The sequence below is a fragment of the Scyliorhinus canicula genome, chromosome 3, assembly GCF_902713615.1.
Source record: "Scyliorhinus canicula chromosome 3, sScyCan1.1, whole genome shotgun sequence".
NCBI classification, from domain to species: Eukaryota; Metazoa; Chordata; class Chondrichthyes; order Carcharhiniformes; family Scyliorhinidae; genus Scyliorhinus; species Scyliorhinus canicula.
Genome location: NC_052148.1, coordinates 64,832,590 through 64,860,212, shown reverse-complemented (window position 1 = coordinate 64,860,212; position 27,623 = coordinate 64,832,590). Strand labels below are relative to the sequence as shown.

The following is a 27,623-nucleotide window of genomic DNA, read 5'->3' as shown; positions in this document are numbered from 1 at the left end:
GTTGAAACACAATTACTGTTTATTTATAACCAATAAAGATGAAATCTGCAGTAACCACAACAGAATGATAGCAAGCTAACCTACTCTTATGGGTCAGGGTTTAGAGAACCCCAAAGTGTATCATTGAGTTCACCTGACCCACAACTCTTAATAGATTGTGGTATGGGGAACACGGGGCCCACTCTACAGCTGTGGTAGAGCAGAAACGGGAAAGTATTTTTTAAAGCAAAACAATGTTTATTCTACGAACTCAATTTAACCTTTTTAAAACATGCAGTGAACATCTTAGCAACCATCAATTCAAATACAACCCCCAAAGAATACAACACTAATTAATCCTTAACTTCCCAAACAACATCTAGAAGACAAAAGAAACACCTTTTAACAGAAGTACATTAGGTTTACATTCACTACGGAGAACATTTATAATTCTGAATTCACCAAATGACCAAGGGATAGGGCGGAATTCTCCGCCGGCTCCAAAAATCGCTGAGGCCGTCGTGAACTCGGCCGAGGTTCACGACGGCCTCGGGGCCCGCTCCCCGCACCTAATTCACCCCCACCCGGGGGGCGAGGAGCGGGCCCCCGTCGTTCCCGGCCGCGACCTCGGCTGACGGAAATGACGCCCGAACAGCGCTTCGCGGATGTCATCCGCGCATGCGCAGGAGCCTGCGCATGCGCGGATAACATCAGCGCGCAGACGACACGAACCCGCGCATGCGCAGGAGCCTGCGCATGCGCGGATAACATCAGCGCGCAGACGACACGAACCCGCGCATGCGCAGTGCCGTCTTTCTCCACCGCCGCCCAGCAAGACATGGAGGCTTGATCTTGCCGGGCGGCAGAGGGGAAGGAGTGCGTCCGCTTTGGACGCAGGCCCGACGATCGGTGGGCACCGATTGCGGGTCTGTCCCCTTCGGAGCACGGTCGCGGTGCTCCCGTCCCAATCGGGCCCCCGGATGCCCCAAACGGGCGTGAAAGGCCGGCCGCTCAGCCCATCGGGCTCGGAGAATCGCCGTAAAATACGGCGAGCGGCGATTTTTCCAAGTCCCCCGGGGGGGGGGGGGGGGGGGGGGGGAAGAATCGCTGGGGGCGCCAGGGGAGCGTAAAAAATCCCACGATTCTTCCACGCCACGTGGGGAGCAGAGAATTCCGCCCATTGTCTTTTCATTGCAGAGGGTTCAACAGTACACCTGCTCTGTCTGGCTTCAGCTCCAACACTGAAAACAAAACTAAAACACACCCTGCAGCAAACAACCCATAATGAAAGTAAAAAGCGGACAGACAGCTCCACCCACACTTTGACAGCACTGCAGTAGTAAACACCCATTTCTTAAAGGTACTCACATGACACTACTACCTCAATCCACACACATCAGAGACAAACACAGAGGGGTGGAAAGGGATAAAAACAATAGGGATTATGGTATAAAGACAGACAAGAGTTCTTGCTTTCAATATTTAATTATTTGCCACAGGCCTTCCACATAGCACGCTGAGTGATCAAAGCCACGGTGTAGAATTGGCAATTGTCTTCTGGCAGGGCCGTTCATTCAGCACTCACGTAGGATTATCTCCAGAGAGACCCTTTAGTCTTTATTACATTTGCCGTTCCACCTTTTAAGTCTACTCTCATAAGACTGGGCCGCGGATCAAACCCACCTCCCAGCTGGTGTTTTTGATCTTAATCCTTTGCAGTTCCACGAAAATGACCTCCAGTCCAACCGGGAGGAGTTCTTACCCTGGATTTTTCAGATATTTCATCATATAAGAGAGAGAAAAATCAGAGAAACGTCTTCCAGCTCCCGAACGGAAAGTGAAATACCACAGCATTACTGGGACGAGAGTAAGCCAGAGAAATCAGAACCAATCACCACAGGCTATCGGCAATGCCAAGCATTTTGAGCCAGTTCATTGGCCTCCAGGTAAGTCAGTCAAATCGTTCTGGAATCTGCTTGTTTCAATCAAAGGCAACACATCCGTCTGGAATCTGCTTGTTTGAATTAAAGGCCGTACATGCAGACTGCTTTCTTAAAATTACAGGTCAATTTCCAGTTTAAACCAGCCCAGGTGTCTGCTCGTATAAAAAGTACAGTTCCATTAATCTGCCAAATTGTAAAATGTTAATTGCAAAATAAAAGGAGAAAACAGGAAACAAACAGGGTTGGAACAAGATGATCCTTACAATAGCAAAAAATAAACAGCTGTTCTAATTAAAATGTTTCCCCTGATGCTTGGTTACAGCAGCTACTGGTATCATTGCATAGACTCATACAGGTCTTTGTTTCAGAATCCAAGATAACAACCAATTACGGGATACTGCATCGGAAAGGTCAAAGTAAATACCTAGTCGACAAAATATTCTCACTATTTCCATTTAACTAGGAAACGCTATTTTTTAAAAACAAATTGGACAATGAAAGTTTTTATTGTCACAGAACTTCTTATAATGTTACTTTATATTGCATGATGTTCCTAAATTGTCAACCCTTGCAACATTTTTTTTTACAGCCTGATATTTGGCAAGGCCTGTTAATAAGACAGTCTTGTGCAGACTTGTGACGTAATATTGTAAGAAGTAGAAGATGGAATTCAGAAACATCAGCCATGATTGCATTGGACTGTCAAATGGCCAACTAACTGCCTCTATTTTTGAAGGTTTTTTGTTCTTATAGGTGATGTGATTCCTCATTGTTCGCCAGCATTCAGTTAACACAACTAAAGTTCATCCGCAATATGGTTTATAGTACAGGAATGTGAAGTTGCTTCTCAACTTGAGGTGTATGCTGAATACCTTGCATATTAATGTTTTGATCAAACATCTTGCTTTAATGGCTCAACAATGGAGACATACTTAATACAAAGGATGCATGTGGTGGTTGGAGGCTAATCATCTTAGTCCCAGGTCACTGTAGCAGAGGTTCCTCAGAGGGTTCCTCAGAATAGTTGAGAATTCGCGTTCTTTTTGCCCTCAGTCTGGTCTCAGTAAATATACCAAGTCGGATTGTAGGTAAACACTTTAGTTTATTTGCGTGTCTTGCAAGCTGACTCACTCTGCCAGGGTCTTGTCGAGTCCCCAGAGTGAGTGAGGCACAGAACAAAAGACTTTGTCTCATATACATCGGTATAAAAAAATGAGGTTACACACCACCAAACAAGTTAACTTGGCAATTGTATAGTTTCTCTTACATTCCTTAACGAATCCATACAAGGTAATCTTAGCAATTACTAGTCCCAATAGGTTGCCCTCACCTTCCTTTTGCCTGAGGCCCCTGTGATCACCCATCCTCCTCACCATGATACTCCTGACTTAGCCTGACTACCCACAATGCTTCAGTGCCATCCCCTTTTATTTCCTCATTTCCCTCCTTTTATCATTCTATGATAACTACTGATCCACCCCCTAATATTTCCTCTTGCTATGTCCCGTATCCAGCACCCCATTCTTAATCCTCGTCCAGGAAAATATTACGCTGCAATGCCAGCTCTCGCTGCAACGCCTCGTCGTCTGTTGGGTGTCATGGGTCCTAATCATCAAGATTCTAGGGGTGCATATTTGCTCCAGTGCAACCTGCACTCTGCCAATCATGCGTTTAACAATGGCTGGGCCTACAAGGAATCAACCAAGTGCAATGGCTAAGTACATGGCCATATTTATCATCCAGTCCGTCCACCCTCCGAATCCTCAACTTCCCCAGGAACCAAGGACGTTCATGCCATCTAAGTGGTCCCGTATGTGGTCCATGAATTCAGTGATGTTGGCGGTTAGGTCCTGAACTACCTTGATACATTTTTGCTTTACTATGGCGCATACCCCACCTTCACGGGCCAGGGGATAGTCAAGGGCATGTCGGTTCTGCATGGTAAACAATCGTAGTTGGGACAATTCTTTTGTGATTGCCCCAAGAGCTCCCAGTGTTTCGTTTCCCAAAATAGTGAGGCCACAGATGAAGTAGTTCCGATTGGTGACCACCACAAACCCCCCCCCCACAACCCCCAGAGTCAGGATACTTAGGATTCCCCCATCCTGCGGAGTAGCTCCGGTTGGGCGCTAGCACCCAGGGGTTTTTCCAGTTCTCGCAGAATTCTGAGACTGCGTCAATCGATGGTGATGGGTCCACTCAGAGGGGCAGGGGACTCGAGTTCCGATAGAGATTTGTCAGGGAAATGGGGGGTGACAAAACATTGGTCGTTGTGCCATTAAAGAAGAAGTAGTATCTATTGTCCGTGTACAGGCTGGCATCACAGCCAGCGTGTGTCGGTTGATCAGGGATCTCCCAGTGGCCAGTTCATCCAGCTTCTAGATGCCCATTCGACCTCCCAGGCAATGCGGTAGGCCCTATTTCTAGCAGTTATGCGAGAGACATTTGCCCAACCACAAAGAAGCTGGAAACCTGCCCTCAACGGAACGCAGGTGGTGCTGCGACAGACGCACTGGCCTAATGTCTGGGTTACATGACACTTACGTTCAGTCCAGGTGGAGAACAGACATGTTATATCCTCTTCCACCATACATCCGTACTCCTTTCTAACGAAAGTTTTCATACGACCGGGGTCTCTATTGGGAGAGAAGTGGTTGGGTATGTATGCCTTCCACCTTTGGAGCTTGTCATAGTTTGAATGGGAATTATCCCGCAGAAGGGAAAGGCAAATTACCAGTGGGGCTGAATCAGTGTCGTAAGGGAGGGTAACCTGTTCGGGTGGCTGGGAACGCTGGCAGTGAACCACCGCTTGGGGAGTTCCCCAGAGTGGTGAAACTGAAAATAATCTGGCCACCGAGGCAGGGTCCGAGTAACAGACAACCCGGTCCTTGCCATACATGCAGTGATAGGTCTGGAGGAAGAGATTCATGGTCGCCAGGTCCCCTTCCTTTTGGGTCCAAAGTGAAGTGAGTAGGCTTTCCGATAACCTGCTTCCCGTCATGCCTCCCGCTTTACCCTTTCCATCTTATTACGATTTTCCCTTCTGCTCGTGCAATCTCCACCTATCCCCTCCTCTCGGCATGATTTTACCTTTATGGTATCAGTCTTGTTACATCCAGAATCAAATTTACATTTAGTCCAAAAACAGGGCAATGTCCATGCAGCTTTTCCTTCCAATCGTCTGAACCAATGGAGTTGTTTCATTAGTCCCTCATTATCCGTTAACCTGGTGACCTTCCATGAGCCGGTATCATGCCCCCGTGCACGAGGGCAGTAGAGAACGTCACCTCTGCATAGGTGAAATGTCCTTGAAGGTTGGTCCCGATGTCCCACCCCATTTCCTCTTGTGGGAGTACGTCGAGTGTGTCGAGGTAGAAGACGGTCCAGGCGGCCCGCATCCAAACTGACATGCTCCAAACCTGGTAAGACAGTCCTGGGAAAGGAGGCAGGTTAGTAACCGACCTTCTTGCAGTGGTGGAGGTGGACCCAAGCACTCTTCCCTTCTACTTTAGCTGCAGTGGGGTTAGTAAGGAGAACTTGGAAGGGCCTCTTCCACCGAGGTTCCAACCCATTCCAAACCCAATTTTTTACCATGACATAACTTCCAGGCTGCACTTCAGGCGAGCTAGACAACAGGGTTGGTGTCTAGTGAGCCGCTTTAACCTGGCCATGGAACCTGTACTAGCCGGTAATGGTCCAAACTGCCTGGTTTGGGCACCGCAAGTAGGGTGTGTTACATTCCGATCGGCATGGGACCAGGATCCCCTGTTGCAACAGTTCTTGGATTAATTTAGCTATAGATGGGATGGCTTGGGGTTTCAGGGGGTATTGTCGAATGGAGGGCAACGTCACATGGTCCTTAATCGCTACCTTAATAGGTGTAACCTTCCTTTGTCCCACCTGTGACGGGTGATACGCCCAAACCCGAGGGCTGACATATTCTAAAACTTCGCACCCCAGATGATGCTGGAGTCGGGTGTTAACCACTCAGAGGCCTCGGAGTACTGTATGGAAGTGCCGTCTGTCAGTACTTGGAGTGCGTATTCTGCTGGGTTTGAGTGGTCCACTGCCCTCCTTACCATAGGCCCCAGATCCTTTGCATGGTATTGGTTGTGGACTTGGCATGTAATATGGGGAGCCACAGAGGCTGATTGTTGCCATAAATGTGGTGGTATTGTAACAAAGTCGGCTGTACCTTCTTGTCCCGTGACTGTGGCTGTAATCGTGATTGGCCATTCGGTCCCAACTAACGACCGATATTTGTCCTCTAACTCCAGGCCCTGTCCGGTTCTGTCACAAGCCAGGGTAACGTGGTGCAGCGAATGTTCAATGTCCAACATCCACCACTGGGGTGTAAGTAATAGAGACATAACACTGTTTCCTCGGCCTCCATGATTGAACTGTTACCCCCTCGTCCCCACATTCTAGCCATAGCTGGAAGATGCACAGTAGATCTTGGGCCAGCAAATTGCAGTCCAATCCGGTGGTGACCACAAATTGATGATCTGTCGACTCATTCTCAGAAGTTACCTTCACTGGTTCAGAAATGGGATACTGACACACCTGGCCTTGGAATCCCGACAAATGCTGGGTGTGGTCGTATAGTGGTAGTTGGGGTTCCAAATGCACCGAAGACATGGCTGCTCCGGTGTCTATCATAAATGGGTAATGTTGATCTCCTATCTGCAGAGAAACAATGGGTTCTTAGTCCGAATGGAGAGTCCGTATGACTAAATTAGCTAATCAGTCTTGTTGTGGGAAGGGTTTTGCTTGAGAAAAGTTGGTGTACCGCGTCTGCCCTCCCTTTGGTGGGTACCCCCTCCTTGGCATCGGGTATCCTCCTCCTGTCACCTGTCTTCTAAATGGCATCCCTGATGCCAGTGATCTGCATGGCCACAATTGAAACATGCATTGTTCTCTCTATATTCCGGCCCTCTTCCCCGTCCCCTGGTGGACCAACGGCCCCGCAGAGGGGGTGGCAGTTGCAAGTGCATACGGCGGGCCGTAGAAAGGAGCTGACGGTCCATTTGGGTGGCTTTGATATCCTCCCCCGTGCTGATCCACCCACCCGAGGTCACAATATTGGGTTTCCAGCTGGTAAGCCACCGTGTACCTGCGCTCGGTTGGGGTCTCGGATTGTCCTTTTTCATTATATACTCGGTCTTAATTTTTGTAACTGGGCCCCCTTCTGGACATTCGCCCTCCTTCCAATAAAATCTAACTGCCCGGACCATCTGGGAAGGGTCGTTCTCTGTCCAATTCATGTTATTACATTTCATAGAGGTGGCCACGGAAGGTGGTAGGCAATGCATTAACATAGCGCAATATTGAGGGGAATTCTGACCATTTTGGTACGGCAAGTCACCTGACTGCCCACGGTAGATTTCATTAAAGCGTTGCAGAAATTCCTCTAGTTCCTCAGTCTTTTTGGTTTTGATATCTAGGATGGCAGAGATGTTTATGGGCTTTTGAAATGTGTCACTTAGTGCATTCAGGATTTGTGCCCGACTATTATCGTCCAGGGCATGGGCCTGCTGAAATGCAGCGTGGTCGGCATAATTCAAGTGGTTGAGGTGACTACGATATTCAGCTGGGGTTAAAACCTGTTGGACTAGGGCCCAGAGGTCCCTAGAGTCAGCTTGATAAACTGAGATGGTGGTTCTCAGATAGTCCACAAAAGCAGCAGGAGATTTCTTCCTGTCTAGGGTTGCAGCTAGATTAGCCATCATCTCACTGGGTCTCCACGGAAAATAAACATCTATCGTGGGCTAAGCTGCCGCTGTAAAAACATCAGGGTTGGGCATTTTCCTAATCAGCAACTGTTTCGGAGTCTCACTGGGGGGCATCAAAGGTGGTGTAGGTGGGGGAGATTCAGCGGATTCCACTTCAGAGGCGTCGGAGTCCTCCTCTTCCGATATGGGGGGGCTCCAGTTCTTCAAAACCGTCCCTGTCCTCATTCCGTGGTAACAGAATTTTCTGTCCTGCCATCTTGGCCTTAAGGGATCTAGGTCGTAGGCGTAATTGTTTCCGGGTGGTCTCAGATCCCTTTTTCATAGTCCGAGATCAGGTCCTCCAGCTGACCGGGCTTGTATAAAGGGGCTTCCCTTTTCTAACGGGTGTCGGGGGTGAGGAAGTAGTACCCGAGCTATCAATTAAAGGAGCTGGCATAGGTGCCTGCGGAGATATTATGCGATCGGCCAGAGGGGGAACAGCGACTGGATATAAATTATGATACCCTGGGGGCGCTGGAGGTGGTGCAGCAATGCCGCTGGTTCCGTCAGGACCCTAGCGGACATAGTCCAATTCTCTAGGTCGTTGTCTACCTCTGTCAATGCAAGGCCAGCCATTGAACTACGTAGTCCACTTTTCTCACTCGAGTCTGCCCTTATGGTGTCTCCCTTTCTTTCTGTGCACATATGGGCAGTCAGGTGACTTGCCGTACCAAAATGGTCAGAATTCCCCTCAATATTGCACTATGTTAATGCATTGCCTACCACCTTCCGTGACCACCTCTGTGAAATGTAACATGAATTGGACAGAGGACGATCCTTCCCAGATGGCCCGGGCAGTTAGATTTTATTGGAAGGAGGGCAGAAGTCAAGAAGGAGGCCCAGTTACAAAAATTAAGACCGAGTATGTAATGAAAAAGGACGGTCCGAGACCCCAACCGAGTGCAGGTACGGTGGCTTACCAACTGAAACTCCAATACTGTGACCTCAGGTGGGTGGATCAGCACGGGGGAGGATATCAAAGCCACCCAAATGGACCTTCAGACCCTCTCTACGGCCCGCCGTATGCACATTCCTTTTTCAGGATTTGCAGAGTTTTCTGGTTCCCTCTTTCACTAATTGATATTCTCATTTTAGGGGCGTTTTCTTGCCAACTTGATAACAGGGTTTTATCTTTCTCCACTTGGCAATATTGCCTCCATAATTCAATTAACCCCTCCGCTTTCATTCCTTTATTCTTTTTCCAGATTTTTTCCTGTATTTTCTTAACTATTTCCAAATCTTTGGTTCCCCCTAGTGGCCATTCATCTCCCAATTTCTTTCATAGAGCTGCAGACATTTGCCTAAAATCTCTTGCTTTGTCCGGGTATCTATCACATAATTCTTGTAACGAACTACCTGGGTCACTCGTGTTATCTAAACAATTCCCATCATCTGCGTTGTTTGCCACTACAGCCCAAGAATACAATTTAACTTAATCAACTCTAGTTTTCAACACACACATGGAACTGAACTATCCTTGATATTCCCTCAGTTCTCTAATCGGCACTTAACTGAACTATCACTAGGCTATTCCCTCAGTTTCTAACTGAATTATCGCCAGGATATTCCCTCAGTTCTCATTAACTCTCAGTCGTACCTACATCGACTGAATTTAAATTTTTCTAATCGGCCAGACTGACCTTTGATCTCGTCGAGATAATCTTACCTGACCATGTGTGAGTGATCAAACTTTTATCAGACTACGAGACAGAGGAAAACCGACATGGTCATTTTCCAGCTACTGACATCGTGGGCCCATTTCCTCTCTCTCCGTCCGAGACTAGTTTAATTCCGATTTTGCAGATGACCGGTGATCGTCTGTTGAGATCCCACTTCTGACACCAAATGAGGGCACTTTTTGCTGGTCTCAGTAAATATACCAAGTCGGATTGTAGGTAAACACTTTAGTTTATTTGCGTGTCTTGCAAGCTGACTCACTCTGCCAGGGTCTTGTCGAGTCCCCAGAGTGAGTGAGGCACAGAACAAAAGACTTTGTCTCATATACATTGGTATAAAAAAAATGAGGTTACACACACAACCAAATAAGGTAACTTGGCAATTGTAGGGTTTCTATAGTTTCCCTTACATTCCTTAACCTAGCCATATACGGTAATTTTAGCAATTACTGATCCCTATAAGCTGCCCTCACGTTCCTTTTGCCTGAGGCCCGTGATCACCCATCCCCCTCACCATGATACTCCTGACTTAGCCTGACTACCCACAATGCTTCAGTTCCATCCCCTTTTGTTCATTTCCTCAGTGCCCCAGGGCAACCATCTTCATCAATCACCTTCCTCCCATCATAAGTTCAAAAGTGACAATTGCACAACATTGTGCAATTTACAATTCCTCAGAGCGTAAGGCAGTCCGCCAACCTGAAATATGAGCTGAACATTCAGGCTTGGGCTGATAAGTGGCAAGTAACATTTGTGCCACACAAGTGCCCGGCAATGGCCATCTCCAACAACATAATCTAACCATTTCCCTGGACATTCAATCACACTACCATTGCAGTATCATAGATTTCATTGAATTTACAGTGCAGAAGGAGGCCATTCGCCCAATCAAGTCTGCACCGGCTCTTGGAAAGAGCACCCTACCCAAGCCCACACCCTATCCCCATAACCCAACACTAAGGGCAATTTAGCATGGACAATCCACCTAACCTTCACATCTTTGGACTGTGGGAGGAAACCCAGGACCCTGGAGCTGTGAAGCAACTGTGCTATCCACTATGCTACCGTGCTGCCCTAATCATCCACTATCAACATCTTGAGGTCACCACTGACCCAGAAGCTGAACTGGACCAGTTGTATAAACACTGACTAGAAGATGGGGTTATTGGGTTCCGGAGATAGGTTGGAAGTGTGGGCATAAATTAGGTGCTCTTTTCAAGGGCTGGTGCAGACTTGATGGGCTGAATGGCCTCCTTCTGGACTGTAAATTCTATGATACTATGAAGAGCAAGTCAGAGGCTGGGAATTCTGCAGCAAGTAACTCATCTCCGGTATCCCCAAAGCCTGTCCACCATCTTCAGGGCACAAGTCAGGAATGATGGAATACGCTCCACCTGCCTGGATAATTGCATCTTCAGCAACACTCCAGAAATTCAACAGCATCCAGGATATAGCAGCATTTTGATTGGCATTGCGCCCACAAATTTAAAAATTGTACAGTGGCAGCATTGTGTATCATCTACAAGATGCACTGCAGCAACTTACCAAGGTTCCTTCAACAGCACCTTCCAAGCCCACAACCTCTGCCACTTCGAGGGATAAGGGCAGCAGATGCATGGGAACATCACCATCTGCATCTCTTCCCCCCCCCCCCCAACCCCGACAAGCTACACTCCATCCTGACTTGCAACTATGTCACCATTCCTTTACTGCTGCTGGATCAAAACCCTGGAACTCCTCTCCTACCAGCACTGTGGGTGTTCCCACATAATATTCATTGCAGCAATGTAGATGACTCTTAATGCCTTCTGAAATGGCCCAGCAAGCCACTCAGTTTTATACAATCACTACAAAAACATGAAAAAGGAATGAAACCAGGGGGACCACCCAGCATCGACCAAGGCACCGGACATGACAACGGTAAACGCAGCCCTGTCGACCCTGCAAATTGCTCCTTAATAAGATCTGGGGGCTTGTGCCAAAGTTGGGAGGGCTGTCTCACAGACTAGTCAAGCAACAGTTTGACAGTCATATTCACAGAATCATACCCTTACCCTACAGTCAATGTCTCAGACACTACGATCACCATTCCTATCTCACCAGCAGGACAGACCCAGCAGTGTTGGTGGCATAATAGTATACAGTTGGGAGCAAATTGCCCTGGATGTCCTCAACGTCGACTCTGGACCCCATGATGTTGCGTGGCTTCAGGTTAAACATGAGCAAGGAAATCTCCTGTTGATTACCACGTTCCGTCCACCAACAACTGATGAATCAGTACTGCTCCATGTTGAACACCACTTGAAGGAAGCATTGCGGGTGGCAAGGGTGCAGAATATACTCTGGATGGGGGACTTCAATGTCCATTGCCAAGAGTGGCCTGGTAATACCAACAACTAAAGGATCCAACAAGATGGAAAAACATACTTGACCTCAACATCACCAATCTGCCTGCTGCAGACGTATCTGTCTATGACAGTGTCTGTAGAAGTGACCAGCGCATAGTCCTTGTTGAGATGAAGTCCCGTCTTCTCATTGAGCATACCCTCCATCGTGCTAAATGGGATAAACTTCAAACAGATCTACCAACTCAAGACTGGGCACCCATGAGGCGCTGTGGGTCATCAGAAACAGAATTGTACTCGACCACAATCTGCAACCTTATGGCCCAGCATAACCCCCACTCTACCATAACCACCAATCCTGGGTTAATGAAGAGCGTAGGAGCAACAACAGGCATACCTAAAAGTGAGGTGTCAACCTGGTGAAGCGACATCGCAGGACTTTTAAAAGAATGTATTTTATTCCAAAACATATATCAAAGTAGGTTACAGCAAATAAACACCTCAGGACACATACTTCCCAACAATCAACTATACAGTCTATATAGATTTTTACCCTTCCTGCCCCCCCAACCCCTCCCTGCGACGAACAGCCGCTTAAACCCGATCACAAACATCCCCCACCTTTTCTCAACCCCCCCAGCAGAGCCCCTTAACTCCAGCTTCTCTGAAACCCAAATATCACGACCAAAGCATCCGCCAAAGCCACCACCTCCTCCACTATCCTGGCTAAGACCGCAAACACTCCCGCCCAGAATAATCCCAATTTTTCACAACTCCAAAACATGTGCGCGTGATTCGCTGGCCCCTGCCCACAGCTCTCACACTCATCTGCTACCCCTTAAAAGAACCCACTCATTCTCGCCTGAGTAATATGCACCCTGTGCTCCACTTTAAACTGTATCAGCCTCATCCTTGCACAAGAGGAGGTCTTGTTTACCCTCCGCAGTGCCTCAATCCATACTCCCCAATTGATCTCCCCTCCCAACTCTGCTTCCCATTTCTCCTTGATCTTCACCACCCGCTAGCCTCCCTGCCCCCCAGCCACTTATATATATCCCCAGTTCTTCCCTCCCCTTCCACATCTGGAAGCAGCAGTCGCTCCAGCAGGGTGCATCCCGGCAACCTAGGGAACCCCCTCTAGACCTTTTGCGCAAAGTCCTAACCTGCAGATACCTGAACTCACTCCCCCTCGACAGCTCTAGCCTCTCCCTTATCACCTCCAGACTGGCGAACCCTTCCGCCAAATACTGATCCCCCACCAACCCCACTTCCCTCCACCTCCTGCATATACTATCCAATGACTATCACAATCAACCCCATTATTCTCAGTGGTGTTAGCACTGACATCACTTTCACCCAAAAATGCCTCCTCAACTGATTCCATATCTTCACCCTGGACTGCACCACTGGGCTCCCCGAATACCTACTCGAGCCATTGGCAACACCATAGCCCTCAAACTAGACCCCTTACAAGATTCCTCCTCCATCCTAACCCACACTACGCCTTCTCCTTCCCACCACCACTGCACCGTGTCCACATTCGCCGCCCAATAATAATGAAGCATGTTCGGCAATGCCAATCCCCCCTGCTGCCTCTGCAGCAAGGTCCTCCATACCCGTGGCACCTTCCCCGCCCATACAAAGTCCGAAATGATCGTGTGCACTTTCCAAAAAAAGGCTGTTGGTATAAAGATCGGGAGAGCCTGAAAGATAAACAAGAACCTCGGCAGAATATTCATTTTCAGCACTTGGGCCCTCCCCGCCAACGTTACGTGCAGTGTATCCTACCTCTCAAGATCCCCCCTGTCCTCCTCACATCGCAGGACTACTTGTGTGCCAAAGAGCATAAGCAGCAATAATAGACAGAGCTAACAAACGCATCAGATACAAGCTTTGCCATCCTGCCAATCCAGCTGTGAATTATGGTGGACAATTAAACAACTCTCTGGAGGAGGAGGCTCCACAAATATCCCCATCCTCAATGACGGAGGAGCCCAGCACATCCGTACAAAAGACAAGGTTGAAACATTTGCAACAATCTTCAGCCAGAAGTGCGAAGTGGATGATCCATATCTGTCTCCTCAGGAGGTCTCCAGAATTACAGATGTCAGTCTTAAGCCAATATGATTTGCTCCACATGATATCAAGATGGCTGAAGGCACTGGATACTGCAAAAGCGATGGGCCCTGAAAATATTCTGGCAATAGTACTGAGGACGTATGCTCCAGAACTTGCTGCACACCAAGCTGTTCCAGTACAAACATTGGCATCTACCCAGCAATGTGGAAAATTGGCCAGGTGGATAAATTAAATGGAGCAGATGGACTGCACCCTAGGGTTTTAAAGGAGATACCGGAGGAGAATGTGGAGTAATTGGTGGCGATCTTTCAACAATCAATGGAGGCAGAGAGTGCCCCAGAGAGCTGGAAAATGACTAGTGTAACACCCCTGTTAAGAAGAGAGGGAGGCAGAAGATGCAAAATTATAGGTGGGTTAACCTGACTTCAGCCATTGGTAAGTTTTAGAGTCCACTGTTAAAGATGAGATTACAGAGTACTTGGAAATGCATGGTACAATAGGATTAAATCAGCACGGCTTTATCATAGGGAGGTCATGTCTGACAAATTTAGAATCATAGAATCACAGTGCAGAAGGAGGCCATTGGCCCATCGAGTCTGCACCGGCTCTTGGAAAGAGAACCATACCCAAGCTCACACCTCCACCCTATCCTTATAACACAGTAACCCCACACAAATACCCTTTTGGACACCAAGGTAATTTAGAATGGCCAATCCACCTAACCTGCACATCTTTGGACTGTGGGACGCACGCACACACACGCGGGGAGAACGTCCCCCGCACACACGGGGAGAGCGTGCAGACTTTGCACAGTGACCCAAGCCGGGAATTGAACCTGGGATCCTGGCGATGTGAAGCAATTGTGCTAACCGCTATGCTACCGTGCTGCCTTAAAAGTACTAGAATTTGTTAAGAATTCTTTGAGGAGGTAACAAGGAAGTTAGACAAAGGAGAACCAGTGGAAGTGATCTATTTAGATTTCCAGAAGGCCTTTGACAAGGTGCTGCATAGGAGGCTGTTAAGAGCCCATGGTATTAAGGGTACAACACTGGCACAGATATAGGATTGGCTGACTGGCAGAAGGCAGGGTAGGAATGAAGAGGTCTCCTTCAGGATGGCAGCCGCTGACTATTGGTGTGCCTCAGGGGTCAGTGCTGGGGCAACTTTTCACAATATACATTAACGATCTGGAAGAAGGAACTGAGGGCATTGTTGCTAGGTTTCCAGATGATACAAAGATATACAGTGGGACAGGTAGTATTGAGAAAGCAGGGGGCTGCAGAAAGACTTGGACAGACTAGGAGTGGTAGATGGAATACATGTGTGAGGTTATGCACTTGTATTTCTTGTTCAAGATTCTATTAAGGTTAACCTACAGGTTCAGTCGGCAGTTAGGAAGGCAAATACAAAGTTAGCATTCATGTCGAGGAAGAGAATACAAGAGCAGGGATGTATGTCTGAGGCTGTACAAGGCTCTTGCTCATTTGGAGTAGTGAGAGCAGTTTTGGGTCCCGTATCCAAGGAAGGATGTGCTGGCCTTGGAAAGGGTATGTTTCTACTAGTAGGTAAAACTAGAACCAGAGGGCATAATCTCAGACTGATGGGACAAACCTTTAAAATAGAGATGAGGAGGAATTTCTTCAGCCAGAGGGTGGTGAATCTGTGGAACTCTTGCCGCACAAGGCTGTGGAGGCCAAATCACTGAGTGTCTTTAAGACAGAGACAGATAGGTTCTTGATTAATAAGTGGATCAGGGGTTATGGGGAGAAGGCAGGAGAATGGGGATGAAAAAAAAAATATCAGCCATGATTGAATGGCGGAGCAGACTTGATGGGCCGAGTGGCCTAATTCTGTTCCTGTGCCTTATAGGTGCGCCCTGACAAAACAGGAAAAATCCAACTTGCTCATGGACGCTCAGTTCGGGTTCTGCCAGGGTCACTCAGCTCCTGATCTCATTGCAACTTTGGTTCAAACATGACCAAAGAGCTGAATGCCAGAGGTGAGAATGACTGCCCTTGACATCAAGGCAGCATTTGACCTCGTACAGCATCAAGGAGCCCTAGCTAAACTAGAGTCAATTGGAATTCGGGGTTAATTATCTCAGCTCCAGGACATCACTGCAGGAGTTCCTCAGGGTAGTGTCCTCGGCCCAACCATCTTCAGCTGCTTCATCAATGACCTTCCTTCCATCATAAAGGTCAGAATGGGGATGGTTGCAGTTGACTGCACAATGTTCAGCACCATTCGCGACTCCTCAGATAATTAAGCGGTCCATGTCCAAATGCAACAAGACCGGCGCAACATCCTCACTAGTATCAGGCAATGATCATCTCCTCCAAGAGAGGATCTAACCAATGTCCCTTGACATTCAATATCACCACCTCCACAATAAACTGAACTGGACTAGCCATATTAATACTGTGGCTACCAGAGTCGGTCAATGGCTAGGAATCCCACGGTGAGTAACTCACCTCCTGACTCCCCCAAAGTCTGTCCAACATCAACAAAGCACAAGTCAGGAGTTTAATGGAATGCTCTCCACTTGCCTGGATGAGTGCAGCTCCAACAACTCTCAAGAAGATTGACACCATCCAAGACAAAGCAGCTTGTTTGATTGCTATCCCTTCCACAAATGTTCAATCCCTCCACCCCTGACAAACAGTAGAAGCCCTTTGTACCATCTACAAAATGCATAGCAGGAACTCAACAATGTTCCTTTGGCAGCACCTTTCAAACCTACGACCACTACCATCTAGAAGGACAAAAGCAGCTGATACCTGGGAATCATACCACCTGGATGTTCCCCTCCAAGCCACTCTACACCCAGAGTTGGAAATATATCACCGTTCCTTCCACTGTCCCTGGGTCAAAATACCCAAACTCCCTCCTTAACAGCACTGTGGATGTATCACCACCTCAGGGACCGCAGCAGTGCAAGACGGCAACTCGTAATCACCTCCTGAAGGGCAACTAGGGATGGGCAATAAGTGCTGGCCCAATCAGCGATACCCACATCCTGCAAATGAATAAAAAGACAGCTTAACAGCACCTTGAGGACAATTAGGAATGGACAATAAATGCTGGCCTAACCAGCGACACCCACATTCCCATGAAAAAATAAACAATTTGTCCAGAGAGATCAATGTTTATATCCACATAAGTACCCTCCCATTTTTCTTCAGTTTAACCTTTCAGCGGTTCTTGATGTTTCCTTTTCCTTGGTTACTTCATTTAACTTCCTCTTAAATGCAGCTATAAATGTAGAATAACGAACATTTGTGAACTAGTGTCAAGTATTCAGAGAATCCAAACTGGAAACTCAAGTGGTCTATCGCCAGCATGTGTCACCTGAAGCTATATTTATGCCCCTAAACCACCTGAAATGCCTAAACGTATGCAATCTCAGTTTTCTGTGGAACCTTACTCAATTTCGGGAAGGGATGCCAATGTTTACTGTATTCTGAGAACACTGCCATAATTCAGGATACCAAGACCAACATAGTTGACTCTTGAACTGAAGCAGCTTTGTAGTAGGAGAGGACGTAACTCAGAAATAGACGAAAGATTGTTTCTTTTTCTTAAAAACTTGTTCCCATGTGTGAGGTCATATTTCCCCTTAGTTGAACAATTTGCTCAGTCACTTCAGAGTACACTAATGAGGGACTGGAATCATTTGCGTATATATAGGACAGACTAGTTATCTTTGGTAAATTCTTCAGTGAGTCGCTTGGTTTTCATGGCAGCCGATATAGCCATTTGTTTTGCTCTTGTATCCCACAAATCATTTTATTTACTGAATTCAGTTTTACGTGGCGGGATTTGAACTCCAACCATAGATTGTCAATTTTGTATCACAACACAATGCCATCATACTCGACATTCTGTGCAAATATGCCAGCACGAGAACATGCAAAAGAAAATCTACAGCAGAACAGTTTTACACCCATGACATAAATGCAATCATTAAGTGGGCTTAATGTTCATTTGGATTTGTGGGTCCAGGAACTTGTCACCCAGAAAGATGACATATATTATCCAGCCACAAAAAAATTAAGCAGTTTGTCCAAGCTATACAATGACAGTTAACTTGAACTTGTACTTTTATACAACCCAACAAATCTCACGTAGTATAGCCAACTGAGCACCGGCAGAGTGAATTACTAGTACAAAATGCTGCAATTTATTGTGACTTTAACTACTGATGCTGACTTCTTTGAAACAGGTTTAGTATTTGAATGGAAGACTGACTAATTGGCCTAAGTGAGTTTGGCTGCATCATTAAAATGGTTGAGTAATCCAACTCTCCATAATTGGAGGATGTTGGTGGCATAGGAGCTATTGCTTTAGTGAGCTGCATTTCAAAATATTAGACTAAATAATTAAGGCAGGGTGCTCAGATGTGAGAATAGGCTTCAGATTCCAAACACAGCATTGTGTGCAGGAACGGATCTATAGACGGCAGCCATTTTTGCCACACTTGTTACAATCCCGCCAGATGTTTGCACCCTAAGCTCCCATTATTGCTTAAAAGGAAGTTATTCCTAAATTAGCCAAATAATTTGTTGCATTGTGTAAGGTTGTACATCTGCATAGATGCATAAAATGTGTATGTGACATTGCAATAGGTGTCTAGGTAGTACCAAAATATGGATGGTATTGTTTTAAGGGCTTTTGACTTGTAGAAATTATGCTAAATTGCTCAAAACCTATTTGTCTTGGAATGTTTGTAGCTGATAATGAAACTTTTTATAAGAACAAAAGAAACTTGGAAACCCAAAGATCATGAAACCGGTCATGTTCAACTTAGTCCACTAACAACAGGTAACACTTAAGAAAATGAAGCTCTGTGAAATTTTTTCCTGCCCCCAGTGAATCCAGTAAACGTAATATCAGTCTGAATTTATAATCAACAATTTGACCCTGGCCAATTCCATTTCACAGATACATCCACGGACCAGTGGTAAAGGGGCTGACATGCTCTGCAGAAGTATTCACCACCAGAACCTGGGTTATATTTAGATCAAACTCTCAAAACTGTTAGGACAATTTGCTATTCCACTACAAATTCTGGTGTCATTTAAAGCTGTTATTTTATGTTTTATAGGCTGGGGGAAAAAAAAACTATGTAATGATGCTATTGTTTCAGTGTAACCTAAAATGCCAGTCCAATGTGTAATTTTTTATTTCTATTATTGTTCTGGAGTATGTGGGATAAAACTGCTATTACAAAGATGAAAGCATGCATTTTATAAAAATTAGTCTTTGTATTTGTGAATTGTAGAAATTCAGTGAAACTGTCAAGTTTTAATGTAATCATTTTCAATTCAATGGGAACACAATATATATTTTCTATGTTTTTAATGTACTTGCAAGAAAGCCGATTGTTCCTGTAACTGGCTAGATCCATCCACATATTTAATAAGCAATATTGGTCATGGGTATGTTCTGTGTTTCATGCCTTTGTTCAGAAGTTAAATCAAAGTGACTGGGACAATGTAAATGAATATCATAACACATGCAAACTGGAACAGTGAAAAAGCAAATTCACTATTTCTCCTTTTTTTATATTCTTTCATGGGTTGTGAATAGCACTGGCAAGACCAGCATTTGTGCCCACGCAAAATTGCTTTTGAGAACTGCTGCAGTCCGTCTGGTGGGATACTTTAGAAAGGGGCTTCCAGGATTTCGAACCCACAGCATTGAAGGAATGATGATATAATCCCAAGTCAGGATGATGTGTGGCTTGGAAGGGAACTTGTAGGTGATGATGTACCCAATCATCTGGTGCCCCTGTCTTTCCAACTCTCTGAAGGTAAATGGTTAGGGTTTTGAGTTGCTCTATTTGTTCAAAATCTATCAAATTTAGCAGAGTGGTAGTGCCACAATGGACGGTATCCTTAATGTGAAAAAAGGACTTTCTCTCCACAAGGACACTGTGGTAGTCCTACAAATACAGAATAGGAATTTATCCGTGACAAAACTGCTTCATCTACAAATCACTTCCAGGGCCCCAGCTCCAATTTTTATTTGTTTTATTTTTAAGAGGGATACAACTCCCACAAGGAACCTACAACCATGGAAATACAATCAGCATAGCCAGAGGCTCTGTTGTAGATACGTCCGCATCCTGTCAGATCATAACATGGGATTTAGATGATATTTCAAAACGAGACAGAAATGCTGATTTTACCAGGGCTTAAGGTGGTATTGTACACTGCAGGCGTTTGCTTCCCCATTAACCTAGCTCCCATTTCATGCCCTTCTGAAACCAACTCAAACACTATACTGTAACTTGTTCAGTGTTTTCAAATTTATGATGTAAATGAAATGTCAGCCAAACAGAAATTAAAAAGGAGGCAGAGAGAGAAAGAAAGTACATGTGCACACCAAAGGAAAAAATAAATTTAAGAATTTTATTTAAAAAAGTCACCATAACTAGCCATGGACAAAAATGGTTCGTAAAAGATGAATACCTTGTTGACTGCAAAATAATTCTTGTATTGCACAGATGTGAAATATACAAAATTACTAGCTGAGGGATGGGAAAAAGTGAACCAATGCCATCAGCCTTGAAGACTCACTGAACAGATAATTTTCCACATTATGTGATCCACCTTTATCAACCAATTCTGTACAGTTTTGAAGACTAAGTACAGAACCACAACTAGGTACAGCCTTTTTGGGGAAAAGTGCCAGATGTCTACTCACCTTGTGTGAAGATGTGCTTTCTGATTTTGCTCTGGTGTGGCCTAGCACTAAAACTAAGCGTACATCCCCTTTTTCTTGACTGTTCCAGCAGAGGAAATAGTTTATGCAGAAGGAGGATATTCATCCCGTCGAGACTGCACTGACCCTTTAAATGAGCACTCTACCTAGGTGTTGATGGTCAACACTTCAGTTTCTCATTCCTCCCTCTTCCATAATATTGCCCTCAAATGGACTATATGCTTTGTAGTTACAAAACAATTGGATAGGAAAATCTACTGTGCACTTTTATTCAACTAAATTTAATTCAAATATTGTCAAGATTCAGAGCTCAATCTAACCAGTTAAGCAGAAGGCATATGCTTGATTGTTTGGACCTGTCAGGGATTTGTATCAACTCCCGTCATGTTGGAAAAATAGTCTATAAGGTTTAATTGGACAAGACAATAATATCTATATTTACAGCAACTTATATAAAATGCACCAGTTGCCACAATATACTGAAGCGAAGTAAACATTTTGTTTAAAACTGCAAAACTTTCAATGTTTATACCACAGGTGCTTTGTATCAAGTTAGTTGAGCTGGATATAGTGTACTTTCAAAAAAAAACATACACTTGTATTTTACCGTGCTTGGTAAATAGAGGAAAATAGCATAATAGAAAGTTCTTCAAATTTCTATATGTAATTCCACAACAAAAGCAATTTCAGAGCTGGGATTTTCCTCACGTTCAGTGAACTAAATGTAAAGCCATTTTACAGCAATAAATGTGTACTGTGCCCATGGGAATGAACCTGCAGCAAACCTGTGCCACAATAAAAAAAACTAGCAAGCAGATTGTACGATGTTCAGTTCAACTGAAGTGTCATCATGTCAAAAACAGGTCGTTCAGTACTAAATGTGAACAAGGAAATAACCAATAATTTTCCCATAACAGAAACAGTATTAAACAAAACTAATATTTAAACATTGTAGCTTACCTATTTTCATCTGCAGTGGGGATGGCTTGTAATTCATTGTCACAGTCTCACCTTCTCGGGTGTCACACTCACCTTCAGAGATAGAGGTGGCTGTGGGATCCTGTTTGGAATGATAAAGTGTATTACTATTAGTATCTAAAAGTATGTTGAGCAATATTTTGAAGAACTGTGTAAAGAGCAAATGACACAATAACGTTGCTTAACGGCTTGCGTACCTCAAACAAATTTTGAAGGTCAGCGACTTTATATCAATTAGCATAATGCTTGCATAAACACTTGCCAGATTGATTTCCACAGAGGAACAGGAATAGGCCATTCAGCTCCTGGCACCTTCTCTGCCATTAAATTAGCTCTTGACTGATCACAGCCCATTTATCCCAACTCCATTTACCTGCCTTGGCTCCATAACCCTCGAGAACCTGAACTAAATAAAAACCTCTGTTATGACAAAAGTATTTGATCAGAACCCTGTTTTGTGCTCCATAGATGTCAGTCCTGCTGAATATTTCCAGCAATTTCAGCTTATATTTCAGATTGCCTGTGTCTGCAGTATTTTGCTTTTGTGAAAATCCTCTTAAAGGCTTAATGTGAATGTGCTATCAACTGCAGACATTTTGGGGAAAAGGTCCAGTTGTCTACTAACCTTGTGTGAAGATGTGCTTTCTCATTTTTCTCTGGGGTGGCTTAGGTCTTAAACTAAATGTACATCCCCTTTTTCTTGATTGCCCCAGCAAAGGAAATAGTTTATCAGCATCTTTGCTAATCTGACTATGCGGATTAGAACATTCCTCAATCTTTTATCATAGAATCCCTGCAGTGCGGAAGGAGGGCATTCGGCCCATTGAGACTGCACAAACCCTTCAAATGAGCACTCTACCTAGGTCCACACCTATGCCCATCCCAACCTACCCCTGTAATCTAATCTAACCTGCACATTCCTGGACACTAAAGGGCAACATATCATGGCCAATCCACCTAACCCGCACATTTGTGGGAGGACTGGGGGAGGAAACCGGAGCACCCGGAGGAAACCCACGCAGAGACGGGGAGAGCGTACAAACTCCAAGGCCGGACTTGAAGTCAGGTTCCTGGCACTGTGAGGCAGCAGTCCTAACCACTGTGCCACCATGCCGCACTGCAGGGAATAAAGGTTAATGCAATAGTACAATGTGCTCTCATCATGTAACCCATGAAGCATTAATGTCTTTCAAGTGAATCTTCAATCTCCCTCCAAACTAGTGAATCTTTCTGGAGGTGCTGCCCCAAGATTATCCACTGTGCTTCCGCATGGCAGTGCTTCTGCCAGGTGACACTCCATGCAGCAGCAAGTGGACCTCAGGTTGCAGTCCATTAGGCCCTCCCCACCAAAATGTCATGAGGATTTAAAGGGGACTCTGTTACAATCCCAATTGATGTTATAACTGGACAGGAAGATCCCAGAATTTAACCCTGGCTCAAAGGACTAACTTCATTTTATTTTTAAAAAATAAAACGTGGAGGAACAGTCTCACAGGACTCCTAAATAGTTTGAACAAGGAAATAAAACTTTCAGTAAAGATAAAAAATTGGATTATGATACAATATGCATTTACTGCCCCCTTCGCTTAACAATTAATCACAGGTTTAGGATTACATACATTACAAACTACATCTTAATCTACAATGGTCTCATTAACACAAAGTCCCTTTTAGGCATACTGTAGGCAAATACCACTCGCTCCAATCTGAATCCCAAATGATTTTTTGTGGATGTCTCCTCAGAATACCCTCCCCAGATGATCATCAGTGAGAGTTCCAAACTCATTTGTTACCTGATTTGGGTAATGTTTCCCTTAGTGGTTTGCATTCCGGAATCCAGGCCAGGCCATCCAAATAATACTTTTAAACAAAGCATCTGCTCCACTTTTAACAGTGAATCCAGTTCAGGATTTTACATCTTTAGGATGCCTTTGTTGTGACTGCTGCGCAAACATTTGCCTCAACTCTTGACTCTCAGACTGTATTAACATGGCTTCAGATGTTTGTTTTACTTTTAAAGGCTGCTGTCCCACTTTAACTGGGTTACTACAATTATGTCTAACTCAGAATGCCTTGCTTACTCTTTCTTAAATCCGCCTGAACAATATCTTGGTCTCTGTTCACTTAACTCCAGACTTCTTGGTTACATCTCTTCATTTCTGTAGTTTACTTAATGAGCTGCTCTTCTGAGCTCTGCATTTGTTTTCTTAATGATTACTTCAATGTATGGCGTTTCTTCTAGCAAAGCTGAGAGGTGTTCCCTGTCTAGTTTTCTAAACCAACTGCTTCTAGCAGAGCTGTGAGTACTGTCTTCTCTCTCACAACGCATCACCAGCCCCCACAAATTAGCTAAACTAAAAAAGCTGCTCTGCAAGACCCCAGTTTCTAAGCAACAGTTACATGCTTATGCTTTTTATTTATTATTCATGCCATAAACCTCTCTAAACACAATTGGAACTTAACCAACTCCCAAACATACACACACCTTTGTCCTGCATGAATCTAACTATAGGTTTTACCCTCCCAGGCACAGAAACATTAAATAAAACCCACTTAAAACTATGTTTACCAATACAAATATAAATCCCTTAAAAGAAATGTATTTTCTTTTATTTCCTTTTCTTTTCATATACTTAATGGTCTGTTAAGCTGCTTGCAGAAAAAATACTTTTCACTGTACTTCGGTACACATGACAATAAACAAATCCAAAACTACCTTTGTTTTCCCAACACCTCAGTCAGAAATCAGTCTGAGCTCCACAGCCGCTGCTGCTGCCTGAGCACCCAACCCCGAAATCCCATCTCAACCTGAAGCTCTGCCATATGTGGCCTGTACAAGTGCCTGTATGAATTGCAAATAATTAATTAGTTAATGGTTCAGATTAATATTGGAGGTCATTTTTAATTCTGGGAATATTAAAGCTATAAGGGAAGGTAATTACAATTTTGGGCTTCAGAGATTGCCAAACATTTAAAGAAATAGTAGTTCAAGAGGTGACCCATGTTTGTTTAAGAAGGAGTTGGGGCATCCCAGAGCAGGCGACATAGGTGGGTAGTTCCCTGGCTTCAATTCATCTGGGTGCTTTTGCTGAGAGTTGATTGCGAGTGGTTTGAGGATGGACAAAGTAAATAGCAGTTAAATAGACCTGCACTGTAATCGAGCGAAAAACTAACTTCATAATTGACCATGTAGAATAAACATCGTCAAAGTTGGGAGCGCGACCTGCAGGTGGGTGTCGGGAGGGTCGTGGAGCCACCTGTCGCGGTGCTCCCGATCGTGCACATCCGCTCGCAACAGCTGGCTTTTAATAATACTGGTTGCAAGTGGCCTTCAAAATGGCCACGAACATATAAAAAAAAAAAATCAGAGTCTTGCACACGCGCAGCGATGAGCGGACACGCATGCGCAGTGCGGGCGCATTTTTAAAAATCTGGTCGCAGCCTTTTTGAAGGCCATTCACAGCCGGTATTGTTAAAAGCCGGCTGCAAAAAGTTCGGGGAAATGTTGTGACTGGTTGTTTTCTGAAGTTTGATGTTGATGAAGTGGGAGTTTCTTACTCCCAGAATGGTGAGTGATCCAACGATGGTTTCACCACAGCTGTAACTTCAACCAAGAGATGTCAACTTTTTAAATCTGGATTTTTAAACATTCCAAAACAAAGGTCGTATTTGGAGGCTTTATTAATTAATTGATTTTCAAGTGTCTTTTATTTTTTTACATTTTTAATTGTAGTATTTAGGTGAAATGTGGTGAACCTCCAATTTCTAGAGGATGAAAACATTTTCAGTATCTGCATTTTTTCCCTGTTAAACTTTATCAAATAACCCCCCCCCATAACTTGTAAAAAAAAAGCCTGCTGTTGCCCACATATTTGTGCAGTCGGAGACGCAGAAGATTAAAAAAAAAATTCTATGTAATCTTCCTGCCTGAAGGGAGGCAGAGAGCAGGTCACGCCTTCCAAACATTGACATCGCATGCTTTGGGCACGATTGCGATTCCTCCATTTTGTCAGCAGCAAACAAGGTCAGAGAAAATGGGTGGGCCGCGAAGGTCGGCCAGCATGGACCGCGAAGGTCAGCTGGGTTAGATCCCGAAGGTTCACTGCTTGGTAAAAATGGGTCCCCGGAAGAAAAGTTTGGAAAACACTGATGTAGAACACAATTGAGGCTTAATATGGGTTTTAATTTTGTGAAGGAACAGAGTGGCAAGATTGCCCAGCTTGAAATTAGTGAAAGAATCCACAGTGGTTTAAATCTCTACAATGCTACAGAATTTATGCAGTCTCCACAGAGTCTTGTAGCAAAGAAAGTAACAAACAGATGGCGTGGTAGTGGAAAAGTAACCAGAACAAGGAACTGAGGCATCCAGTCAAGAGATGGCAAATGAAAGTTTTATCTCTGAGATGCTGCAGCTGAAGAGAATTCTGAGGAATGTGACATACTTCTGGTTGGCTCCTGCAGGAGTAAATAATTTCAAGTATATAATTTTAATTATTCTCTACAAGAGAATTGTTGGGAAAGTAAGAAATAAACTGAAATGTGTAACATATGTAGCTATTAACCATACGTTAATAGTGGTTATGTTATTCAATTATTTTATATAAAGTTTGCTTTGTTGAAAGAAAATGTGAAGTCTTGAGGAGTCATTCTATTGTTTAAAGTATTTATTTTTAAACAGCAAGGTGGTTACAAAATAAAGCATAATAGTCATTGGCTGATGGACGTGCCAGGGCACAAGGGCTAAATTCTCTGTTCTTTGAGATGGTAACATGGAATCTTTTACATTCATATGAAAGGATACGTGGGGTATAGGTTTGACTTCTCATCTAAAAATCTTTGTTTTTTTTTCTGCCTTTCTAATAGTTTTTATTGATTTGTGAACTTGGACTCCCAGATTTCATTGCTCCTTTACAGCTCTTGGTTACTCATCATTCAACAAAAAAAGCCTCCAATTTATCTTTCCTGTGTCCAAAGATCTCACACTTCCCCACACTATTTTTCTACTACCAGTGAGAGATTAAAATCAGGGGTGCACAAGAGGCTAGAAATGGAGGAATGCAATAGTTTTACCCACTCACTTAAAATTTGTCTATGTCAGGTTCTCATGCATTTTTCAAGAATGATTTCTCCACTCTTTCCCTAAGGGGAAAAAAAATCAAAATTGTTTAACATTGTAAAAACCCACATTAATTTAGATGCAAATCAATCTACTTGTGAAATCACAGTAATAAACTTCCAGAAGTATATATGTTTTCAAAAGGAGGCATTTTATTGCTTTTTGGCAATCAATGCAGTGTTTTAATGATAAAGCAAATTCAATTAATTGCTTGGAAAACTCCTTACTAAAAGGATTCTATATTATATTTAGTTATATACTTGACTTGGTTTCATTATTCTATTCAATACCTTACAGAAACACGATGAACAATTTTCACTAGTGACATTAAAAATTAACAAATTTAAACAGTGAAAATATAATTGTAGCTTCACTAGTTAATTTTTTTTTTTTTTAAATTGCATCTCGAAAGCTTCTTAAATGCAGGGAAATGTCCCAAGAGGCCTTCCACAAGGATTATCGGACAAAAATCAATACAAATCTAAAATAGATATTAGGACAGATGGTTCAGGTCTGGTCAAAGAGGCTGTCCAGCCTCCCATCTCCACCCTTGTGAACTCAAGCTCATTCGAAGCCCTGCTGCCTTTATCCTAACTCACACCATGTCTCATGTAATCCTCATCCCTGTACCTGTTGTGCTGCAATAGTTCCCAGTTAAGAAAAGCCTCAGTTGTAAAATTAACATCCTTGTTTTCAAATCCTTCCATGGTCTTGCTCTTTATATCTATAGCCCATACCAGCTCGATAACCATCTGCCAATGTTAGCCTCTTCAGCATCCCCATTGATAATCGTTCCTCCATTGGCTGCCAGGCCTTCAGTTGCCGAGATTTAAACCTCTGGAATTCCTCCTAAACCTCTGCATTTCTTTCCTCTTAAGATACACCTTAAAATCAATCCTTTGGCAAAACATCTTCCGTGGCTTGGTGTCAAAATTTGTTTCATAATGCTCTTGTCGCATTTATATGTAATAGACACTATCATACAAGCAAGTTGTTACCTCAAAAGGAGA

The 27,623-nt window shown here is 44.3% G+C and overlaps 1 protein-coding gene across 2 annotated transcripts in view; it reads right to left on the bottom strand.

Moving 5' to 3' along the window:
- Positions 1-27,623, bottom strand: part of fam219aa (family with sequence similarity 219 member Aa) — an 89,077-nt gene that overhangs the window by 46,407 nt on the left and 15,047 nt on the right. For both annotated transcript variants that reach the window (XM_038790654.1, XM_038790655.1), the window contains exon 2: positions 21,480-21,579. In XM_038790654.1, coding sequence (XP_038646582.1) covers positions 21,480-21,579 — 100 coding nt within the window. The remainder of the gene's footprint in view (positions 1-21,479; positions 21,580-27,623) is intronic.